Genomic DNA, 23596 nt, shown 5'->3' on the forward strand with positions numbered 1-23596 from the left:
TGCACATGTTTAGCTTAATTTATACGAAGTATTTCACTATTTTGTATGTTGTTACATTTGTCCAATTTAATCATGTTTTGTTGCCTAAAGAATATTCCTATAATCCAAAGACAGAGTATGGACTATGCACTTATCATGTTTTCTAGAATCTACAAAGTTAAATCAAAAGGGAATAAAATCTGCCCCGAATACCTTGGTAATCAAATATGTTCTCGTAGAGTATGAATGTATGATACATTGATTAGCTCGGCCGCTTATCACAAACACTATTTTTTAAACATAATAAGTAACGTAGTATGTATATGAGAATATCTTTGATTTTTTATTGTGATTTTGAAATATAATAATGTACTTTGTACAGTTTATAAAATAAACTCACAAAATGACATATTATCAATATATAATTGCAAATTTCATTTGAGGTTTTTATCTAATTTATAACAACTATCTTCCATCCATTATAATCATTTTAACTAGTACTCTAGTTCTTCAAACTGTTAACATATTATTAATTTAGGGCTACCCTAACCTAAACATGCAATTGGCACAACAATATAATGTAGCAAATCAAACATTAGAAATTATTATATTGTATTAACATTCTCAAAGTTTTAGCTTAAATAAGTTAGATCTGTCCATTGTCCAACCATTTAATCAAACTAATCAATTTATTGTCAAGAATTTTGACACAATTAATTAAACATGTCATCGTGTTAATTTCAAAAAAGTTCAGCATGTTTATTGATAAGTGACACGAATACAAATTCAGCTAGACACAACACGACACATTTAGAAGCTCCAAACATAATTAACTCTCAATTTGAACTCCACAAGCTGGCTCCCCTTGTGCGATTAAAATAAAGAAGGCCCTCAATTATAAACAAGTGCTTCTAAAACATAGAAATATCATTTCCAAATTACAAATTTTTTTTTTTATTTTTTACTTTTTTTTTTTTTTTGAAATACTTATTTAGAAGTTATTTATTATTAATTTTTTATATTATCATTATTATTATTGAAATTCTTGATTTTGTCAACCAATGTTCATGATTATAATTGGGATCTAGAAGAGATTATTCTTCCGATTGCAAGTAGACTAGCATTTATGATTCAAGTTTCTAAAAAGTATGATAATAACGGAAAGTACATGAATGGGGAGAGATTGTTACGGATGAGGAGAAAAGTGTTCAATAAAAGGAGAAACACTTGTACCTTAGAAAAACAGAATTATCCATAAAATTCAAATTTATGGGACTTCACAGAAATACTTGCGTGGACCTGGTCCACAATAATATTATTGTGGACCCAAAGTCTATACTTACGCAAGTGACATTATATTGAACATAGTGACCCTTATTTTTAACGTAGTAACCTTGTTTTTAATATAATAACCTTTATTAAAAGTTATATAACGTTTAATACTATTGTGAACTTGAAGTACAACGTTATGACCCTAATTTTAACATAGTGACCTTTATTATTTATATTGACCTTATAAAATATTTCATTAAAAAATTAACTTTTTATAGCCTTATATTACCAAAATGACTTTTATTTTCAACATAGTGACCTTCATTTTATTATAGTGATTTATTTTTTTATTAATAAAACAACCATAGTTTCTCTAATGTTAGTGGTCCACAATAAATTAGTGTGAACCAGGTTCATTTAAGAATTTGTATGGGACCTCATTGAATCATTTCATAATCAAAATTTATGGAAAGGTTATTTGATTAGCAATGGATAAAGTAGCTTAACACATTTTTTTTACTTACCATTTATCAAGAGGGAATTTAAGGAAGCAAATTCCTACACTTTATTTGTGAATGAAGCAGGCATATATATTCACTTTCCCATTTCACCAAATATATATGTCAATCAAAATTATCTTAGCTGCTTTTTTTTTTTTTTTTTTTTTTTTGGTTTTTAAAGAGCTACGAGACAGGTGATGACACAATCAATCTCACGATCTCTTGGAATTGGGAGGAAAATTCTAACTACCTAAGCTAAACATCACTCTCATCTTAGAATTTTTTAAAAAGTTTCATTTCTCTTATTAATTTATTATATGTCAATAATGAAACAATCACACAGTGTATAAAAGTAGCAAGTAACATAATTTGTACGTATTTTTATCATATCTGTTTTTTTTTTCGATGGGATTGTATCTTATTGGAGGCCAGGAGTGGTAAGATCATTGATTCTACTCCTTCTTTCTTAAGTGAAAAAGAGTGTTACAACTAACATACATATCAAAGTCAACCGTCAAATTCATTTAGCAATATCTAATAACCTATCAAAATATAACGAAAACTACTAAAGACGTAACACTGAGGATTAATTACTTAAAAAGATGTTGTCAAAACCATATTATAAAGCATAAAGAGCATTAGCTGTAACAGCTACTGCAACAACTGCCAAGTGCAAATTGTAAGATTATGACTTTTATTTATTTTATTTGTTAAATTGTTATGGAAGAGATCACGGCTTTCACGATGAGTCAATAATGATGCAAATTCTGTTACATTACGTCTTTAAATCTGAATACAATAACTATCTGAAAATCTTACCAAAACACTCTTGGACAACGTGGCAGGTCTTAGACCAATTTATAATATATAAAGCGGCCATAGTAACTGATTGGAGCTTAACTGAACTGAACTGAACTGATTGGAGCTGAATTAAACTGAACTGAACTGAAATAAGTAAATGTGAACAAGCCCTAAATAGATGACATCTTACAACTATAAAATTATGGGATTAATCCCTATTAGAAGCAATTAGGTGGTGGCTGCCGATTGGGTGAGGATTCTCTTAACACCTCCATCTTCTAGAAGTTCACTAATAAGGGTTTGGGTTGGCTCTAGTTATCAAGTTTGAGTCCAGACAAATTATTATGCTCATGCCAAATTATTTTGTAACTTTGAAACTATTCACATAATAACTTTAACCATATCATCTAGTACAGTCGTACTCGATCCTATGAGTCTCAACGAAGATCCTCCTTTTTGATAAATCTTACCAATTATTTGGACCATTTCTCCAAAATAGCCGCACCATATATATATACACAACATTAAACAGAATAAAACACTCACCTAATTAAACTCTGCCGTTTAACAACTTTTTTCTCTCCTCCCCACGTATATCTCAACATACGCCTCCCATACCCAATTATCAAACACCATCAACATTATTTTTATTTTATTTTATTTTTTCTTCTTTTCAAATTTACTTCTCTTCTTCCTTACATTAACCGGCAACCACCGGTTACCGGCGAACATTTTTTGCCGGGAACCGTTGACCCGCACTTCCTTGCTTACATGTAACCGTCAACATCCCCTCATTAACCGGTAACCTCCTCTTTACATTCTCTTCCTAAAATTAAATAACATTTTATTACATAATTCACATTTTAATGGAGAACGAAAAGGAAAATAATCATGGGATCTACCTTCACGGTGATCTTGACCTCCACATTATTGAAGCGCGTTGTCTCCCCAACATGGACCTCTTCTCCGAGAACTTTCGTCGGGTTTTTTCCTCGTGTCGCGCTCCTTTCTCTAGGAGGAGGAAAGTATCATCCGAGGGGAAAAACCACGATCCCGATCATAAACTTCATTTAAAGAATAATAAGATCATCACGAGCGACCCGTACGTAACGGTTAATATAGGAGGGGCCACGGTGGCACGTACCCGTGTGATATCGAACTCGCAAAACCCGAAATGGGAGGAGCATTTTAGTATCCCCTTAGCTCATGCTGTGTCTGATATTGAGTTTAAGGTTAAGGATAATGATGTCCTTGGGGCTGACATGATCGGGATCGCTACCGTCCCGGCTTCGTCGATTTTTTCAGGTGAGGAGATCGACGACTGGTTCCCCATTCTTAGAGATAACGGGAAACCTCCTAAGCCTAAAGCAGCGGTTCATCTACGTCTCAGGTTTTATATCTATGTTTGTTATATTTTTCCAAATGTTTTATGTTCGTCAATGCACAACTTTCTATTTTTGTTAAATTTTTCTAAAGTTTTATGTTCGTCAATGCACAACTTTTTATTTTTGTTAAATGTTTTATGTTTTATCAATGTACAAATTTCTTTGACTTTTTGTTATATTTTTTTAAAAGTTTTATGTTTATTAATGTACAACTTTAGTAATTAAAATTTTCAATTTTTCAAAAAAGTATTCACTAATTTAAATCTGACACTATTTCCGTACATAGAAATTACAAGTACTGGTAGAGAAGTGTGTGAATTGAGTAAAAGACCATATAATGGAAGTAATTTTATTTGAAAGAAAATTCTATATTCAGTAACTGATCATAATAATGTAGAGGATGATGGTGGTTGATAGAGATAGTGATATTTGATTGGTTGAATTTCGAACCTTCCTTCCCAGCTTCAATATTCTATGGGATTATTTTTTTCAACAAAGAAATTCCGGATTTTGGGATCTGAGAAGGTGGATAGAAACTTGGAACAGGTCTTCTTTGGGTTTTGTTTATACAAGTAGTTTTATCTAGAGCACAAAAGCTCGTATGGACTCGACCAGAGTCGAGTTCATATTTGCATTCTAAGCTATCTTTGTATAGTATGTTGTAGAAGTAAACTTTGGTTAGATTCTTTGAGTTGCCCTTCCTATGTATAATTACTCCTTACTTAATTAGTTCATTAAAAGGGGAATCTATGAATGAGTACACAATAAGATTGTTTTAAACATGGGTAAAAATGATTGCTTTATGAATTGGGTAATGGGTACATAATATTTGTTTATATTTTTTATTATTCCGTAGAATATAGTCCTATTAAGGAAGGAAAAAATCTAGTGTTGCAAGTATATTAGTGACATACTCTACATGAATTTCAAAGATTCCTTCTAAATTTAGAGCTTTGGAATGATAATTTATTGTGGTAACAAACAGTTTCAACCTAGACTTGCTCATTTGATTCCATGGCAAAATTGTGTACAGATTCATCCCCTGTGATGCCAACCAGAACAACGCAGATGGGGAACATAGGGTGGAACGGAGCTACTTCCCTGCGCGACCAGGGGGGAGGGTGACATTGTACCAAGACGCTCATGTACTGGACGACGACTTGCCAAGGATTGAGCTAGAGCAAGGGGTGGAGTATCAACATGGGAGGTGTTGGGAGGATATATGCCATGCTATATTGGAGGCACATCACTTGGTGTACATTGTAGGGTGGTCAGTTTACCATAAGGTTAAACTGGTTCGAGAGCCTTCTAGACCGTTGCCTAATGGAGGGGACTTGAGTCTAGGGGACCTATTGAAGTATAAGTCCCAGGAAGGGGTCAGAGTGTTGTTGCTTGTTTGGGATGATAAGACTTCCCATAGTAAATTCTTCATCAACACGGTATGTATCTTATTATGAGCTTGATATGCTTAAGGTTTTGATTTAACCGATTGATTTTTCATATGATTATTTTCCTTTTTATGTTGCAGCAAGGTGTAATGCAAACTCATGATGAAGAAACAAAGAAGTTTTTCAAGCATTCCTCTGTCATTTGCACTCTGTCGCCGCGTTATGCCAGCAGTAAGCTTAGCATTATCAAGCAGCAGGCATGCTTTTGTTGTATATTGTTTATCCTTCTTTAAATGTTTTTTGTATCTGGTTCTTGCTTCTGTGTTTACTCATTTCTGTGACATTAACGGAAAGAATTTCGCTGCACAAGAAATGACAATAATTCAGCTTTTGCTAAGCATGGAGTATATTCATCTCTAATATGGAGAAGTGCTTATAATACTTAGAACAATTAAGATACTTTTATTAGACTTCCAATCATAAACCATAACTGTTTTAGGAAACGAATAAAATGTTCCTGCCATTCTGGTAAATCACATACCATCAAAGATTAGTCTATTTGACCAATCCATACAAAGTTACAAACCCTTTATATTTATGGTAGCTCAACTTCTATTCTCTTCTTATAGAAATAATAACTAATATATGCTGTTTAATGATCTTTAATCTGCAAATATAGTCCTAAAACCAAACAGGCTCTTGATAAGTATGCATTGAGTGAGTTACCAGTTTGCCACTTTAAAATAAAATTGTTATTCGTGTTCATGATTTCAGCAAGTTCCTCTGTTTCAAAATCCATCTAATATTTCTTGGTATTGAGAAGAAAAATTTATGAATGCTTTGTTTTCTAAGCTCTTTTTTTCCTTTTTAAGTATTGGTTGTATTGATGCTTATGATGATGTTTTGACCTCAGGTTGTTGGTACCCTGTATACACACCATCAGAAATGTGTCATTGTGGATTCTCAAGCACCTGGGAATAACAGGAAGATAACAGCTTTTTTGGGAGGTTTAGACCTTTGTGATGGCCGGTATGATACCCCAGGGCATCGTCTCTTTCGTGACCTTGACACCGTTTTCAATGATGATTACCACAATCCTACATTTGAAGTGAGTTTCTGACAAACAAACAAAGGCTTGTTCCTTTGGAGCAGTAAAAAATCAGAGTTTAATCTAAACATTTTGTTTATATTTTTTGACAGGGAACAAAGGGTCCTAGAGAACCATGGCATGATCTTCACTGCAAAATCGAAGGGCCAGCAGCATATGATGTGCTTACAAACTTTGAGCAGCGATGGAGAAAAGCCACAAAATCATCTCTAAGACGTAAAATCAAGAGCATCTCTCACTGGCATGATGATGCCTTACTGAAAATAAAGCGTATATCTTGGATACTAAGCCCTGTTAATTGTACATCCCCTAACGACCCGTTACTTTGGGCTTGTGAAGAGAATGATCCAGAGGGTTGGCAAGTTCAGGTAACTAATAACTCTATCCTGATTTCTTGCTGTGCTAATTAGTCAAATATGAGTATTGTCAGGCATGATTATTGCCAAAATTTTTCAAGAAAAATACAACCGGGAACATTTAGAAGAATGGATGTAGTACCTAGATGTGCAACTAATTTTAACTTTTTATCTAAAACTGTGTTGTAGGTTTTTCGGTCTATAGATTCAGGTTCTGTACAAGGATTTCCAAAGGATGTTCAGGAGGCTGAGTCTCAGGTTCGTCAACAAGATGTTTTGCTTTTGTCCTAATTGTACTGTTAGCTACGTATATTTGTCGTATATTTGATAATGAAATCAATTTGGATTCAACGTACATGAATTCATTGCAGAACCTGGTTTGTGCAAAGAATTTGGTGATAGACAAGAGCATCCAAACAGCATACATTGAAGCAATCAGATCTGCTCAACATTTCATTTATATAGAAAACCAGTATTTCCTTGGATCATCATATGCTTGGCCAAATTACAAAAATGCTGGTATGAAATTTTCAGTTTCCCTTTCTTATATTGCTGTTGAAGTTGTTTAGAAAATGTGAATGTTCTTGTTGGATTCGATAGCAAGTGTGCTTAATGATAAAAATGTACTGGCAGGTGCTGATCATTTGATACCAATGGAGTTGGCACTGAAGATTGTTAGCAAAATCCGAGCCAAAGAGAGATTTGCTGTGTATGTTGTCATCCCTATGTGGCCTGAGGGCGTAACCACCTCTGCTTCCGTGCAAGAAATTCTTTTCTGGCAGGTAATATATTAAACCGGTCGTGGTTCAGGATTGTTATGGACTGATTCAATATAGCCTAACGTGTGCATTTTAACAGGGAGAAACCATGCAAATGATGTACAGCATAATAGCACAGGAGATTAAAGCAATGAACCTTGAGGATGCACACCCACAAGACTACTTAAATTTTTATTGTCTAGGAAATCGCGAACCAGCCCTGGTCTTGGGAGATAGTCCACTGTCATCCAAAAATGGTGAAGGGGTAACACTCTTAAGCTCTTTGATGGTTGATACAAAGCTTTAAATTTATATTTAGATTTTACCCTTTATTATAAAACCTTAATCTTCTTTGTTGACTATTAAGTTAAGGCTCCATGATACAACAAGTTGTTTTGACATTATTGTTTGTTCCTCATTTTATAAAAATTGTTAAATTGCATGAGAAAAGTTCTTAGATTTTGCGTCATTCTCTCAGGTTTTACCTTCACAAAAGTACAGAAGATTCATGATATATGTCCACGCCAAGGGAATGATAGTTGATGACGAGTATGTGATATTGGGGTCAGCCAACATCAACCAGAGATCAATGGCTGGTTCAAGAGACACCGAGATAGCTATGGGTGCTTATCAACCGCATCACACTTGGGGTAGAAAGAAGAGACATCCACTCGGCCAGGTTAGTAATCACAACTAGTCCATTTTTTTGGGTTTGTGAGATGAGAGATGACATTTTTCATTATGATAAAAAGAACCAACACCTTTGTATGTAATTGTTTCAATTCAGGTCTACGGGTATAGAATGTCATTGTGGGCAGAGCATCTAGGAGGGCTAGACGATCTCTTTAAGGAAGCCGAAAATTTGGATTGTGTCAGATCTGTAAACAATATAGCTGATGAAAACTGGAAGAAATTTGTAGCAGAAGATTATTCTCCATTGCAAGGACACCTCCTTAGATATCCTCTAGATGTGGATAAGGATGGAAAGGTTCAGTCATTACGTGGGCACGAATATTTCCCTGATGTTGGTGGTAAGGTGCTAGGAGCTGCTAACTCCCTTCCAGATGCACTCACTACTTGAAAGTTGAAACATTTTTTGTTGCTTGATCATGCTGTTCTTCTGCATATAATACCTGTGTATAAACTACAGACTGACCTTAACATAACTAACACATGACAAAGGTTTAGGAAATGGCACAGTTTTTTTTTGCTTTTCGTTCCCTTGTTTTTTTTCCAAGTGGTTATTCGGGTGATGTTTGAACTTGTGAAGATGAGAAGATTACTTAAATCATAATATTGTTAATTATGAAGTAACAAAGATGTAAACTGTATAGAAGAGTGTATAAATTAATGTTACACTCTCATTTCTACTTAGTAATTGTGCGCCAGAAGTTGTCACTTGCTCCTGCAGATATTGATTTAAGTTATGTTTCTGGAAAATCTCAGCAGAATTCATGCAAGAAAATATATGATGGTGGCATTTGCGTTGTAAGTTCAGATTCCGGTTTGCACTTGGGCACTTAGCCAAACTTGATGTCTTCATGGTATAAATTTGCCTAAATCAAAATCAATCCCATAATCAATCTAATCACTGAATTCTTTTTTTTTTTTTTTTTTTTCCTTTTTTTAACAAGCAATATGGACCAATGATTTAATAACCAAATAGAATTTTACAATAATAAGTGGGCATTGTAAAAAAAATTGGTTACTTCTTTACTAGCAACAATATCCATCCGAGCTTAATTTCTAGCCACAATTTCGGTTGTTGCTACGTGTTGCAATAGCTCATATTACCATACTAATAATGTACTCTTTAAGTCTTATTATTCCTTAATTTCCAACATTATCACTGCAATAACACCCAATAAATTTATACTAATTTTGAACTCTACGTTATTCTTAGAGAGATTTGTGTCAAATCTACACATAGAGTACTAGATACGCAGGTAGCATTGCTTAATGTAACCAGTTTATGTATGATTTAACTTATTTTCGTCGCAAATCATTAGCCTCAAATAGCAAATTGTAAAATTATTAACTCATACAACTAACTACACAAGATATAAAACAATAATTAAAGGGAAGAAAAAAAAATTTACACGAAAGTGCTAATTATACCAATTAACAAGATTTTTTTAAATATAATAATAGCTCTACAACAAACTCATATGAATAAAAACCAATTTATTCAAATATTAGTTAATTAACGGTAACTTTTCCCACCATACCAGCACCCTGGTGAGGGGAGCAGTAAAACTTGTATGTTCCTTTCTCAGTGAGGGTAACTTTGTATGTCTCACCAGCTGCATTCAACAAATCCTCCTCGGACATCGATATCTTTCCAGCATCAACACCGGAAGGGATCTCGTCTTCGTCGAACACGACGTTGTGTGGAAATCCGGCATTGTTCTTGAACACGATCTCCTCGCCGGAGGCAACGGTGAAGTCACCGGGGATGAAAGCCAATGACCCGTCATCGCCTCCGAGCAAGACGTCAAGGGCCATGGCGTTTCCGGCGAGGATTCCGGCGGCGGCGGTGGCGACCACGGCGGCGCCGACGTTCTTCAGGGATGCCTTGATTGACATTCTTGGGACGACGGTGGTGGTGGGGATGACCTTGGCGGTTGATGCCTTGGCGGGAACTGCGGCCTTGAGGCCGGTAAAAGATGGGACGGCGACGGCGGCAGAGGAAGAGACAGTGGCCATTGTAAGAGGAGTTTAGAGGAGTTTTAGGTGTAAAGAAAAAATGCCAATTGCCAAAGAGTGAAGAGAGTGAGGATGGGATTTAATAAGAGGTGATAAAATGGAGGATATGGTGGTATGCTTTAATTGCTTTGTGTGGTTTGAATTGGAGGGAAATTTTAGTGGCTTTGGATAAATGGATTTTGTGATTTGTGGGCCAATTAGGGGTGCTATCTGCTTTTTTATTGGTTGTTGTTAGATTATATCTGATGTTGTGGAATTTTGGGAGGGTAAACAAATGTTGTATCAAAAAAATAACAATTAAAAAAAAAAAAAAGAAAAAAAAAAAAGAAAAGAAGAAGAAGGTATTTCATTGTCTAGGTTAATTACACCTTTAATATATCAAATAAAAAAAAAAAAGTTAATTACACCTTAAACAATAACTTCTCTATTTGTTATTGTTGAAAATTAAAAAAAAAAAAATTAAAAAATAGTCAATGAGGTATACTTTGTCAACATTTTATAGCTTATTAGTTAAAGTTTTGAAAAGTAAGCACTCATAAACTCATATTCCCTACGCCCTTTTTATAGTTCTCATTTGGATTGTGTACGTTTGCCAATGTAACACTTTGACCATAAAATTAAATATAAATAATCTATTCATTGAGACGAATCAAATAAGACCCAACATGCTATGTTATGTATGGACTCATAGTATTTAAAGAGTCACAAAGGCAGGGGTGAGATTCGATCCCACGATCTCTTAGAACCAGAAGAGAAGCTCTAACCACTCGAGTTATCCCTCACTCTCATCATCATGGTGTAAATAAATAAACATATCAGAAGGATATATTTGATGGTGAAATGACCTTGATACCCTAATTTAGTTTATTAGCTTAATTTCAAACTCAACAAAAATGAATAATTATGTACAGAGTACAATTTTTAATGGCAGATTGGCAATGACTTGGGACGTGTTCGGTAAAATATAGCTGTGAAGGTAGCTGTAGCTGTGGAGGCAGCTGTCAGCTGTGTAGGTAGTTGTTAGCTGTCAACAAGCTGTTAGCTGTCAACAAGCTGTTAGCTGTGAAGATAAATAATTTAGATATGAATGTTCGGTAAAGTAGCGGTTGATTAGCTGTTATGTATAAAAATCAATATTTTATTTTTAAAACTATAGATTAAATTTTCAACGGCTACCTCAAAAGCTACCTCTAATTCCAAAAGTTAATCTTTCTAACTTTTCATAAAAGCTACCTCCACCACTAAAAGCTACCCTAACCACTACTTTGCCAAACACTCACATTTTTTGTTAAATAGTGGTTTGACTTGGTCAAACCACTAAAAGCTACTCAAAAGCTAGCGCCGAGCATGCCCTTGGCCTCTACGCACAAAGTCTATGGACGACCCTTTTGAGTTTTGAGTATCCTAAGCCTAATCATGATATGAACATAGATCCAAACGTAGGCCTTTAGGTTGCAAAATTCATGTCCTTCAAGTACATAACATTACTTATTCTTTTATTTTGCTTTGTTTTTTATTTATTAAATTTTTATTTGTCTAGCTTACTATCACAATAGAGTCGATCCTTAAGAGTCCTTCGTCTAAGTCTAATTCAACTTGAATTTGTTTGTACTTTGCATGAGCTTCATATTGTAACTATCATATTCCATATTCTAGAAATAATTACGTGTCGTGGCATCTATGGATCTATAGCCCCAAATTTTAAATTTCATTTAGGGTTGATTCCATCCCAATTAGAGTCACATATAGAAAGTTTTTACCAAAATCTAACAAAAATCTGACATTTCCAATTTAGAAATGTTCAACTTCTATATCATTTCATGTCAAACTTGTCTAGGTATAAATCATAATAGATTTCTCAATTCATTTAGGATTATGATCCATGTCAACTCATATCAAGTAGGGTTTCAAAATTCTTATCCTATTCTAATCGTCAAATCGGAGTCATAATTTATCTCATCTTCCTACTATATTTATGTATTGCCCTTTTTGTTTTTTATTTTATATACTCTATTCTTATCTTTCTTATGTTTTGTCAACTAGGATAGCACCCGTGCGATGCACAAGATTCACACTATGCTAACAACTCCTATAAAGACTCCAACAACCTAATATTAACATAAATTACCAAAATAATAGGTATCTATTTAAATTCATTACCTAAATAATAGCTATTACCTATTTAAAATTAATTAGCATTTTGTTTTTAAAAAAATAGCATTTGAGCGGGAAATCTTTTCATGATATATTGTGTGTACAATTTTGAAAAAAAAGTTGACATCAGCGGTTAGTATTAGTTATAGATTTTTTTTTTTTTTTTTTTTTTTTTGGAAAATAGTATTAGTTATAGATTTTAAAACCCAAGTCATTTTGTGATTAAGTCACGTCAAACCATGGTCCAACTCTCGAATTAAGACATGTATAGCCTAACTTTGAGTCAAACCATGATCTAAGCTTCAAGTTAAGTCATCTAACCTCAAGTCTTGCGATTTCTAACCATTGTTAGACCACAAGTCCTACCAAGGTATAGTCCAACTTCAATTCGAGCCTTGTAAATTCCTAGGCCCAACAAGTCAAGCCATTTTATAAATAAAAAAGGCTCAATCCAATGTAAGTCCAATACTAGATCTTAAGCCCACTAACTCTTGTCAAAGTCCAAGTTCAAAGTTTTCTAAGTTTATTCATGTGGAAAAGGTGAATAAAATAACGGGACAACTACCACTGAGAGCGTAATTTCAATCCTTGTGAGACATATTATTTTGCGGCTCACTGTTAACGGTTTAAAACGCCTCCTGTTCATTGCTAGTCCAATTCAATGTCCACTTAAGTTCATGTTACGGGAGTCCACGTGTCACTTTGTCCAAGTCTAGTCCATCTCCCATTTATAATGTAGTCAAGTCGGGCCGAGCAAGGCAGCGGACTGAAACTTGATGCCCAAACCCATCCCATTAAGGCTTATCGGTTTTTCTACCTGTTTAAAAGTAAAAAAATTTAAATTGTAAAATATACTTCACCCTGGAGGTGGCAAACATATCAGCTAGGTTGTTTTCGTGTTTGGGTAAGTTCAGATTCGGGTTGAAACCCCGTACCTAAATTTGACCTGTTTAAATTTTTAGGTCATAATTCTCAACTCTAACATGATTTGTCCAAGTTCGGGTCAACCCAAATTCGACATGATAATCTATTTTTGTATATATATAATGAAACAAGTGTATTACCAATCAAAATCATTAAAATAATCAATACAAGTTGCATTTCAACTTAGGCCCCGTTCTTTAGAGCTGCTCTACTCTGCTGAAATCTGCTCTGCTTTGCTTTGCTCTGCTGAAATCTGCTCTGCTTTGTTCTGCTCTGCTTCAATCTGCTCTGCTCTGCTGTGCTTAAAATTAATACTTAATATTGAATTATTATAATAATAATGTATATTTAATAATAATAATAAATAATTAATACTTAATGATAATAATTAATTTTTAATAATAATATACAATTAATATTTAATAATAATAATAATTAATATTTAATAATAATAATAATTAAATTTAGTAATAATAATAATATTATTAAAAATTAATATTTAATAATAATAATTAATATTTAATAATAAGAATTAATATTTAATAATAATAATTAATATTTAATAATAATAATATTAATAATAATTTTAATAATATTTAATAATAATAATATTATTAAGAATAATAATATAATTAATATTTAAAAATATTAATATTATTAATAATAATTAATATTTAATAATAAAATTTAATGATTATAATAATAGTAATAATAGTAGTAGTAGTAGTAGTAGTTGTTGTAGTAGTAGTAGTTGTAATAATAATAATAATAATAATAATAATAATAATATTAAATATTTAATAACAATAATAAATCATTAGTATTATTATTATAGTAATAATAATAATAATATTAATAATAATAACAATAATGATAATAATAGTAATAATAATAACAATAATGATGATGATAATAATAATAATAATAATAATAATAATGAAATCTGCTCTGCTCTGCTCGGCTCTGCTTTGCTCTGCTTCAATCTGCTCTGCTCTGCTGAAATCTGCTCTGCTTTGCTCTGCTCTGCTGAAATCTGCTCTGCTCTGCCCAGAAGCTCAAAAGATCAGGGCCTTAGATAAATCTTTAAATCATAAATAAAAATAAATATCTTAAATTTACGGATAAATTCCCACCAAAAAGATTTGAAACTTAAATTTACAACAAATTTTAATTTCATTCTTGACTGAGCTGAAATTAATTTTATCGAGCTGAAATCTTTTATTTGCTGAACTGAACTCAGTTTTTTATTGAGTTGGAATCATTTTTGTTGAACTTAAATTATTAATACTGAATTGGAATTAATTTTTACTGATTCCCATTATATTTTTTTTAAAGTTGCTGCTTTTTAGTGAACTAAAAACATTTTACCAAACTCTTCTCTCCTTCCTTCTAATTTTTAGCCTCCATTGTTAATTTTTGAGGGGCTTCCATCATATTTTGCCGGTGGAAAGCCCCAATCTAAGGGCCTGTTCTCTTACGTTGAAATTCAGTTCAGTTCAGTTCAGCTAAGTTCAGTTTAGTTCAGCTCAATTCAGTTTAGTTCAGTTCAGTTTAGTTCATTTCAGTTTTGCTCCTAATTTCCTTCTCTTATAAAATATTCATTTCAGTTCAGTTCAGTTCAATTCAGCTGAGTTCAGTTCAGTTTAGCTGAGTTCAGTTCAGTCAATGAGAACAGGCCCTAAGTTTTTTTGGCCTTTTGTTTTATTTAAGCTTATAATAATGGTTCCATACTTCCATTGTTCGAGAAACTTGTCTCCCTCAAAAGAAAGGGTTTTTCACTTTTGAAATACAAGGTTTTTTCCATCTCCTTCAAAAGCCACGTATTCTCTGCGCTTGGAATAATATCAAGTTATGCGGAGCTATGATTGATATTGGTTACTCTGATACATGATATAAAATTGTCACAACAATTTTCTTCCTCCAAAATTACGAAGCAACGACAAATCCACGCAAAAAGTTGTATGAGACAACGAATCCAGAATATGCCGAATTGTTATATATATGTATTTGGATTCTTAGCCCTTCTCCAATTATTTCTTGTTTGATTTTGTTAAATCTATTTTCTTTGTTGTTAATCATCAATTGTAAGTAGCGTACGACTTTAATCAATGAAAATTACAAAAAACATTACTAAACAAAATTTAATTTAATGAATTGAAATTACTTGCCTTAAATTTTTTAAAAACAACAATTGAAACACCAAAAAAAAAAAAAAAAAAAAAAAAAAAAACCATATAGCCCTGTTTACTCGGAACATTACCCAAACTAAAAACGTCACAGCTGCACAAGTGCACAACTACAACCCTAATTGGCAGTTTGGCACCCCTCTTTCTTCTTCCTCCCGAAATCGTTCCTCTTTCCTCTCTCTAAATCACAGAGAAAATGGTAAATTTCTCGCAATTTCTTCTCCCCAATTTATCAAAGCAGTGTTATTTTTCATCAATTTTATTGTTCGGCTGATTATTTTTCCCCTTTTTCAATTTTGCAGGCCGATTCTCAGCGCAAGAGGTTAATCTCTCCTGAAATCTTTAATTTTGTTAAATTAATCGCTATTAAGATATTTATTTATGTTCCTTGAGTAATTTTCGATGTTTTGATTTCTGCGATCCGCCCAATTTGATGGAGTTTAATCTAAATTTAGGGGTTTGCGATTAAGGGTGCATCAATTAGAATTTTGTTTGCATTGGGTTTCCTTGATTTCAATATGTTAATTGTTGTTTGAATTGTAAATTAATAACTTTTGGGTACTGATTTATCCTCTTTGACTATATTACCTTTAGATTGTCATTCAGAGTTCAGTTTGTCTGATAATTTTTTGAATGTTATATGCAATTTAGTAAAGCTATTTTTTGAATTTCTTACGAAAGCTGGTGATCGTACTATACTTATTATATCTATTTCGATTTTACATCTATGTATCTAATGCTATCAATTCTGTGTTGGGATTAAAAAATTACTTTGTATAATTTAATAACAGGAGAGCTTGACTTAGATTACATTTAGGTGATTTTGTTGATGATTTCTTTATTTAATTAAATGTCTATGCCATTTACTCTGGGAATAATAAATTTTTTCTTCATTCTTGGGTGGAAGATTATAGTAGTTGGTTTCAATAGGGGGAAGAAATGAGTAAAATTTAAGGGGAAAAGATGAGTAATAGGAAATAAAAGCTATTTTTTTCAGAATGTCTTCTTAAGGATTTATAAGCATTTACGGTGTGTTTGGATAGAAGGAAATGGAAGGAAAAGAAGGGGAGAGAAATGGAGAGATGTGTTATCTTTCATTTGGATAACAAATGAGGAAGGGAATTGGAGGGGAGAGATGGAGGGATTAAATTATAGGAAAATGATCCCTCCAACAATGAAGAAAGTTGGAAGGAAAACTCACCATTCTTCTCTCCCCCCCCTCCTCCCTCCCCTTCTTTTCCTTCCTCTAATGTTATCCAAACACACTGTTAAGACATGAGGATCTGGCCTATTGATGATCTTTGAATGGCAGTCGCTTTTTTCTTGAAACTCTTGGGAGGGAGGGGGAGGCATATGCCTTTCTGTTGATGTGTATACTGTAGTTTGCTCCCAAGATTTTGCATTTGTATGATGAGCTGAAGTGTGGAGAAATTGGTGCAGTGCCTCTTTATATATCTTAGCTTTTGTAGCTATAGACTTAGCTGCTCAATGGTGATGTAAATTTGATGACTTGGGAATTTGATGACTAAGCTTTTTTTTTTCTTTCTTTTTTTTTTTTTTTTTTTGTTTTTTTTTTTGTGAAGGAAAAATCAGTTATATGTTTTATCTCTAGGTTCATTGGGGATTTGCAAACTCTTTGATAACTTATTAGAGCTTCTATTCTAAGGATAGATATTACTGATACAAAATTGATTCAACTTTTTGACTTGCGATGTCTTATTGCATATGCTATGGAAGCCTGGAAAATGTGCTATTTGACTGTCTTTTAGTCTACTGATGTATGGAATTCTTTAACTTATGTTTTCTTTCACTTGAACTTGTCTTATTTGTTGGATACTGTAGGTATTCGAGATCTCCATCACCTCGGAAAGCAAGATCTAGGTCTCAGTCCAGGTCTAGATCCAGGTCAAGATCAATGTCTCCTCCTAGATACGGTTCTCGTACTCGTTCAAGGTCAAGGTCTGCGAGCCGTGGCAGGTTAGCTTGAAGCCTTAAAACTATTTTCATTGTTCACCTTTGTGCTTGACTGCTGATCCTTTATGCAACTGGCAGGGTTGAGACGAATCCTGGAAATACACTTTTTGTTACTGGTCTCTCTTCTAGAGTTACTCAAAGAGAACTTGAGGATTTTTTTTCCAAGGAAGGAAAGGTGACTACTAGATCCATTCTGAAAATTTGATCTTCTAGAAAAGAGACTAGATTTCTTTTGGCTCGGTGTAGTTTTTTTTTTTCTTAATATGTATGCAATATCTACTTCTTGTGCCTCTTTTTACTTGTAACACTTCAAGAAGTTGGCAAAGCCAACACAACATTAGGGCCGTCCCAAGACAAATAGTAGTGCCGGTTCAGTGAAGTCAAGTCTTTACGTCTATAGGGGCTCCCCTTTAGTAAAAGGGAGGGGATATTTTTTCTTCATCCGGGGGTTCATTTCATTCCTTCGACGGCGCTTTTTCGCCTTCTCTTCGCTCTGGCCAAGAGCGCTAGTGGACACGGGGAGGGAGCGGGCGCTCGCTGACGCCTCAACAGATGCTCTCTTGCTGATCCGGGTTCTCTTGCTCAATCGTCGCGAATCCCTTAAAAGAAGCGTCGTAAATGGTTTTGGTAACAAGTACTTTTTAAATATTGCGAGTTCGGTTCGAGTCTTGATCGATCGGGTAGATCTCTTTCATTTTTATTTGGTTACTCATTTATGACATACATATTACTTTACTTACCCGCACAATCCTATGGCGAGCTAGGTTTACGGGACCCCCTTAGCCAGAAAAGAGAGGCAATGAAATTCCTCATATCTTTCATTCGAGGTCGAAGAGCTATCGCTCAGCTGCTTCGCGTATTACGGGTTTAGCAAAATGAAGTGAACCGGACTAAACGTGTTACCGAGATTTGATTTTTACACTATTCACATACTCACACTAATTTGACCGACTTAAGTGATGTATAGTTAAGGTAAAAATTGTCACATAGGATCTTTTTAGATTCGTCTTGGTTTATGATTTCATAATGTACAATTTTTATATATATTACTTATTGTAATTAGAGATATTTATGATTGATATTATGCATTGGTTAGCGTGAAATGAGAATCGTTGCAAGTTAAAAGAATAAGAGGAAGTAATATAGAGATGGACCTCACAAATCTGAATTTCTAATTTGGCAAGTTGTTTTACGTATCAACATCAATTTGATAAGAAGAAAACAAAATTCTTTGTATTTTTTTCTTTTTTATTGTGTGTGTGTATGAGTGTTTTTTTTTTTTTTTTTTTGAAAAACTTGTGATGCTTCTGATTTCATGCTTGTCAATGCAATATATCAACGCCTATATATCTAATTAGCATCAAGTAAAAGTTATTAAAATGTGATATAGTAAGAAAGTACAAATCGAGGCGAATCTAACACAATCAATTAATCAATCAATCAAAGCTTTGATACCGTAAGTGTGAGAGGCGAATTTAACACCATGACTTTAAATCATCAAAACTAATTGAAGAAGAGCATGTGAATAGTGCATGATTCCAAGAGTTGCAATTGGGGAGGAAAAAAAAATAAAATAAAAATGAGGAAGTAATTAGGATCTACATTGGAGCTTCATTTTGCATACTATAATCCATTATATTAATATTCTTCATTGTATTGTATTGTTTTGGTTTCAGGTAAGCTCAGTATTCTTGGTTATGGAGCCACGTACACGCATATCAAGAGGCTTTGCTTTTGTGACTATGGATACTGTTGAAGATGCTGATCGTTGTATCAAGTACCTCAATCAATCTGTTCTTGAAGGTCGCTACATCACTGTTGAGAAGGTATTTTTGCTTTTGTTGGCATTTTGTATTGGAAGAGGTATATTGACCTTCTCCGTTAACTTGGAGGTTTTTGGTTACATTCAGACTACATTGCATCAGCTTTGTTGGCAGCAATCAAAGATGATGAGTTTCATCCATCTCAACTTTAGACAAACAGCTTGATCAAACGGCCAGCTAAACATATATCTCATGCATCTGATCAACTAAACATAGCAAATATTGCCCAACAACTTAGAACAACTGCACTCACCATCAACTCAACTAATCAACGGAAATTTTCAACATTCAACATTTCTAGACAAGCATTTATGGTACTTGATACCATATGTTGGTATTGCTATTCTCATATAGCTTAAGGCTTGTTTGGTTGACTGCTGTTCCAATATAACTGAAATACTTTCTTATGCCTTTGCGTACATCAATTAGCTGATTTGTCTGCCATTTTATGTGTCATATATGTGTATATTTATATGCCATGGAACAGATTTTGAAAACTTAAGCCTTGTTATATCAACAGTTCTTCCTGTCTTTATAGTTGTGAGCACTCTGGGATTCGGTAATCTGTACCTCACAACCTACCTTTTTCTTTCTTTTATTTGGGGATATGAGTGTTATTGGAGGCTTGGAGCTCCCTACATTCCTCCATGGTTTGGTTTGTCGTTACAGTTTTTATTTTTTCTTACATTTTATTCCCCTCTCCTGACTACCAATGGTTATGTTTCTCTGTCTTGTTAGAAGTCTTTGTCTTTGTCTTGGTTATACCATTTTTTTCTTTTCCTATTAGTTTCTGGGAATTATGCTCAAGTATCTAATAATACATACATCTGTAGTGTTGGCCTGGGTCCTCATAGGTGTGGTACGATAATTTTTGAGTTTTTGTTTATAGATCTTAAGTGACTTATAGGTTAGAGCCTACCTGCTATGGAGGCAATTTGGTTTTATGCCTGGGAGATCTACTATGGAGGCAATCCATTTGATAAGACAAATGATGGAGTTTTATAGGGTAAAGAAGAAAGATCTTCATATGGTCTTTATTGATTTAGAGAAGGCATATGACAAGGTGCCAAGAGAGATACTTTGGTGGGCAATGTTGAAGAAAGGTATCCCACGAAGGTATGTAGACCTAGTTAAGGATATGTATCGGGATGTGTCAACAAATGTGAGGACATGCGGAGGGTTGACAAAAGATTTCCCTATTACAATCGGATTGCATCAAGGGTCTGCATTAAGCCCTTTTCTTTTTGCAACGGTTCTAGATGAATTAACTAGACCAATTCAAGATGAGGTTCCATGGTGTATGCTGTTCGCAGATGATATCGTTTTGGTGGATGAGACTAAGGATGGGGTTAATGTCAAGTTGGAGCAATGGAGGCAAAGGTTGGAATCTAGAGGGTTTAAGCTAAGTCGGAGTAAGACTGAATATTTGGTATGTCGTTTTGGCACTCAGAGGGGGACAAGCAATGAAGTGGTGAGTTTGGATGGAAAGGATTTGACCATGAGTGAATGTTTTAAGTACCTAGGGTCGATCATCCAGAAGAATGGTGACATTGATCAAGACGTGACCCACAGGATTAAGTCAGGGTGGCTTAAATGGAGAGCGGCCACGGGAGTGTTATGCGACCGCAGCATTCCCTTAAAGTTGAAGGGAAAATTCTACAGGACTGCCATAAGACCAGTGTTGCTCTATGGTACAGAATGTTGGGCTTCTAAGAAAGAGCATATTAAAAAGATGGAGGTTACGGAAATGCGCATGTTAAGGTGGATGTGTGGAAACACTTTAAGAGATAGAATCAGAAATGAGGTTATTCGCAAGAAAGTAGGTGTGGCGGGCATTGTAGATAAATTAAGGGAAAATCGTCTGCGTTGGTTTGGACATGTAAGACGGAGACCCGAGGGTGCACCGGTGCGAAGAGTGGAAGAGTGGGACCATGGAGGGATTAAACGAAGAAGAGGGAGACCAAAGATGACTTGGTTGGAAGGAGTGAGGAAGGATATGAAGTGCATGGATTTACGTGAGGATGAAGTTTTGGATCGTAAGGGATGGAGGAGAAAGATTTATGTTGATGACTACACGGAATAATCAAATTTGGTTCATGTTAGCCGACCCCACTTTTGGGATTAAGGCTTTGATTGATTGATTGATTGATTGATTGCTCGGTGGGAGGATATCCCCCCTTGAAGTGTGTTTAGCTTGAAAAGAGTAATTAGTTTGAATACACTAATTATCTAATACAAGTTTATTATGTCTTCTGGTGCATGCTTACATTTCTTGAAGAAATACATTATACGTAGTATATACTCCCCCGTCTCTCTATTAGAGTCCCCTTTCCAACATTTATTACTCACATAATAAAGAGAAAGGGGACTCTAATATAGAGACGGAGGGAGTACAATGTACTTTATTTCTCTTTTTATGCTCAGTGCATATGAGGCTTGCCTAGGCATTGAGGCACAAGGTGATATGGACCATGTGGCTTTTGGTCTATGCAAGGGCGAGGCAATTTTAGCTCGGCGCACAAACCTTTTTTGTTTTTATCAAGTGTGCCTCACTCCAATGAGATGAGGCGCATTGCACTTAAAGTGCATCTAAGGTGTAACCCATATCGCCTAGGGCACTGTAAGGTGTAAGCCTATGTATACACTTTGATTATTTTTGCTCTGGAATCAGAATAGCAAACGGTATGCAGTTGTACTCATGCTCCCTATGTCTCATTGTATACCCTTAGGCTGCCTTTTTCCTCTGTTCTGCTTTCAACTTCTTTGTTCCCGTGCTGTATGATTTCAGTGACTATTTGAGTAACATAAGAGTGCTTTTCTGCCTATATGCCATTTACTTGACACTGTTTAGAATTTGTTTTGAGAAAAGTTTGAATGAGATGTTTGTCTTGCTTTTCAGTCAAGGAGAAAACGGCCAAGGACACCGACACCCGGACAGTATCTTGGCTTAGGTAAAATCTGGACTCTCTCTCTTTTTTTCTTCTTTTTCTTGCAGATCTTTTTAATGTATTGACCCAGCTAAATATTTTCCATTTTATATTTGAATTATATAATTTTACAGGACATCGACGTAAATTCCGTGGTGGGTATGGTGGTCGTGATGACTATGATCATAGGAGGTCACCAAGACGTTCACCTTATCGAGGTAGTCGAGGTTATTCTCCTCGTCGCTCCCCTTATGCTGAAAGGTCAAGGAGGTACAGGTCAAGGTCATACTCTCCTTATGGAAGCCCAGACAGAGGATATGGGCGTCGCTCTGGTGCCTATGGCAGATAAGAGAACTGTTGTAAGCTATCTGGAGATGAATGGGGACTATAATACTCTCTTGTCAATCCATGTTAGTGTCTAGAATGTGTATGTTGGTCCCTTATATAGTTCTAGCTGTTCAACCCTTGGCTCTGACTTTGTAGCGACGCTTTTTGCAACATGCTCTTTGTTAAAAACGTTTATAGGTTGCATTATATGACTCAAGTATCTACAAAGCTATGTATCTGCTTCTTAGTGATCTCAAGGCAGAATTCTCTTGCTGTGTGGAGCTTTCTGGTGTTGGTTACATGCTTTCTTTTTTATTTTACATTGGCTTGGTAGTGGTTAGTAATCAGCAGGGTATGTTTTTCTCCAAAATATAAATAATTTTGCAGTAAATATTGTTTATAATGTCCATTGATTTAAACCTTTTGATCTTCAAAACTCAAGTCTTATCACATAAAAAAATGTACGTAATTTTGATTGGCTAATTGAACTGTATGTTGAAACTTAAAACTCTCAATTATTGGTAGTTTGTTTATGCAATTGTATTAGTTTGTTTCAATCATATGGTTAATAGATGATTTGAGCGAAATTAAACATTAGTACGTACTTTGTAGTAATTAATTTTTCAAGCGTGATACCTTTGATTTGCATCAAATACTCCTGGCTGATAGTTCTATATATAAAGACGTGCATCACTTTGACTTTTGTATTATTCACGTACTAAAATTGACTTGATTTAACGCATAAAAAACTGATGTTGCTATAAAAACTTTTGTTAAATTAATCATGAAGTATATTTTTATAATATCAATTTTTTGTAACTTAAAATAATGCATAATTAGATATATTAATGGTTAAAGTTATACATTAGTGATGCCTATAGTGGGCTTAAGTTCAACTAAAAATATCTTGGTTGAAATTACAATAGATTTATGCATAATACATCTATATGAAAAATCAATTTACAACCATAATTGGTTTTTATAAGCTTCAAAATAATACATAATTGGTTTTTATAAGCTTCAAAATA

General features: G+C 34.3%; 3 protein-coding genes across 3 annotated transcripts; 2 read left to right on the plus strand and 1 right to left on the minus strand.

Annotated features, from left to right (window-relative positions):
- Positions 1-3109: 3109 nt before the first annotated feature.
- LOC145613464 (phospholipase D delta-like) lies at positions 3110-8947 on the plus strand. The gene is made up of 11 exons (XM_081668573.1): positions 3110-3942; positions 4971-5376; positions 5466-5582; positions 6239-6433; positions 6526-6801; positions 6979-7047; positions 7161-7308; positions 7423-7571; positions 7648-7812; positions 8026-8226; positions 8335-8947. The coding sequence occupies exons 1-11, from the start codon at positions 3419-3421 to the stop codon at positions 8626-8628; spliced, it is 2544 nt and encodes an 847-aa protein (XP_081524699.1). The 5' UTR covers positions 3110-3418; the 3' UTR covers positions 8629-8947.
- Positions 8948-9641: 694 nt separating this feature from the next.
- Positions 9642-10331, minus strand: LOC145613463 (plastocyanin, chloroplastic-like). Its single transcript, XM_081668571.1, has one exon. It carries the CDS (start codon positions 10251-10253, stop codon positions 9747-9749), a length of 507 nt encoding a protein of 168 aa, XP_081524697.1. The 5' UTR covers positions 10254-10331; the 3' UTR covers positions 9642-9746.
- A 5256-nt stretch (positions 10332-15587) lies between these two features.
- On the plus strand, positions 15588-22849 carry LOC145614633 (serine/arginine-rich splicing factor SR45a-like). Its single transcript, XM_081669694.1, has 7 exons — positions 15588-15716; positions 15820-15839; positions 17360-17494; positions 17570-17666; positions 19168-19317; positions 22214-22265; positions 22376-22849. Exons 1-7 carry the CDS (start codon positions 15714-15716, stop codon positions 22588-22590), a joined length of 672 nt encoding a protein of 223 aa, XP_081525820.1. The 5' UTR covers positions 15588-15713; the 3' UTR covers positions 22591-22849.
- The last annotated feature ends 747 nt before the right edge of the window (positions 22850-23596 follow it).

The sequence above is a fragment of the Chenopodium album genome, chromosome 25, assembly GCF_948465745.1.
Source record: "Chenopodium album chromosome 25, dcCheAlbu1.1, whole genome shotgun sequence".
Classification (NCBI taxonomy): domain Eukaryota; kingdom Viridiplantae; phylum Streptophyta; class Magnoliopsida; order Caryophyllales; family Amaranthaceae; genus Chenopodium; species Chenopodium album.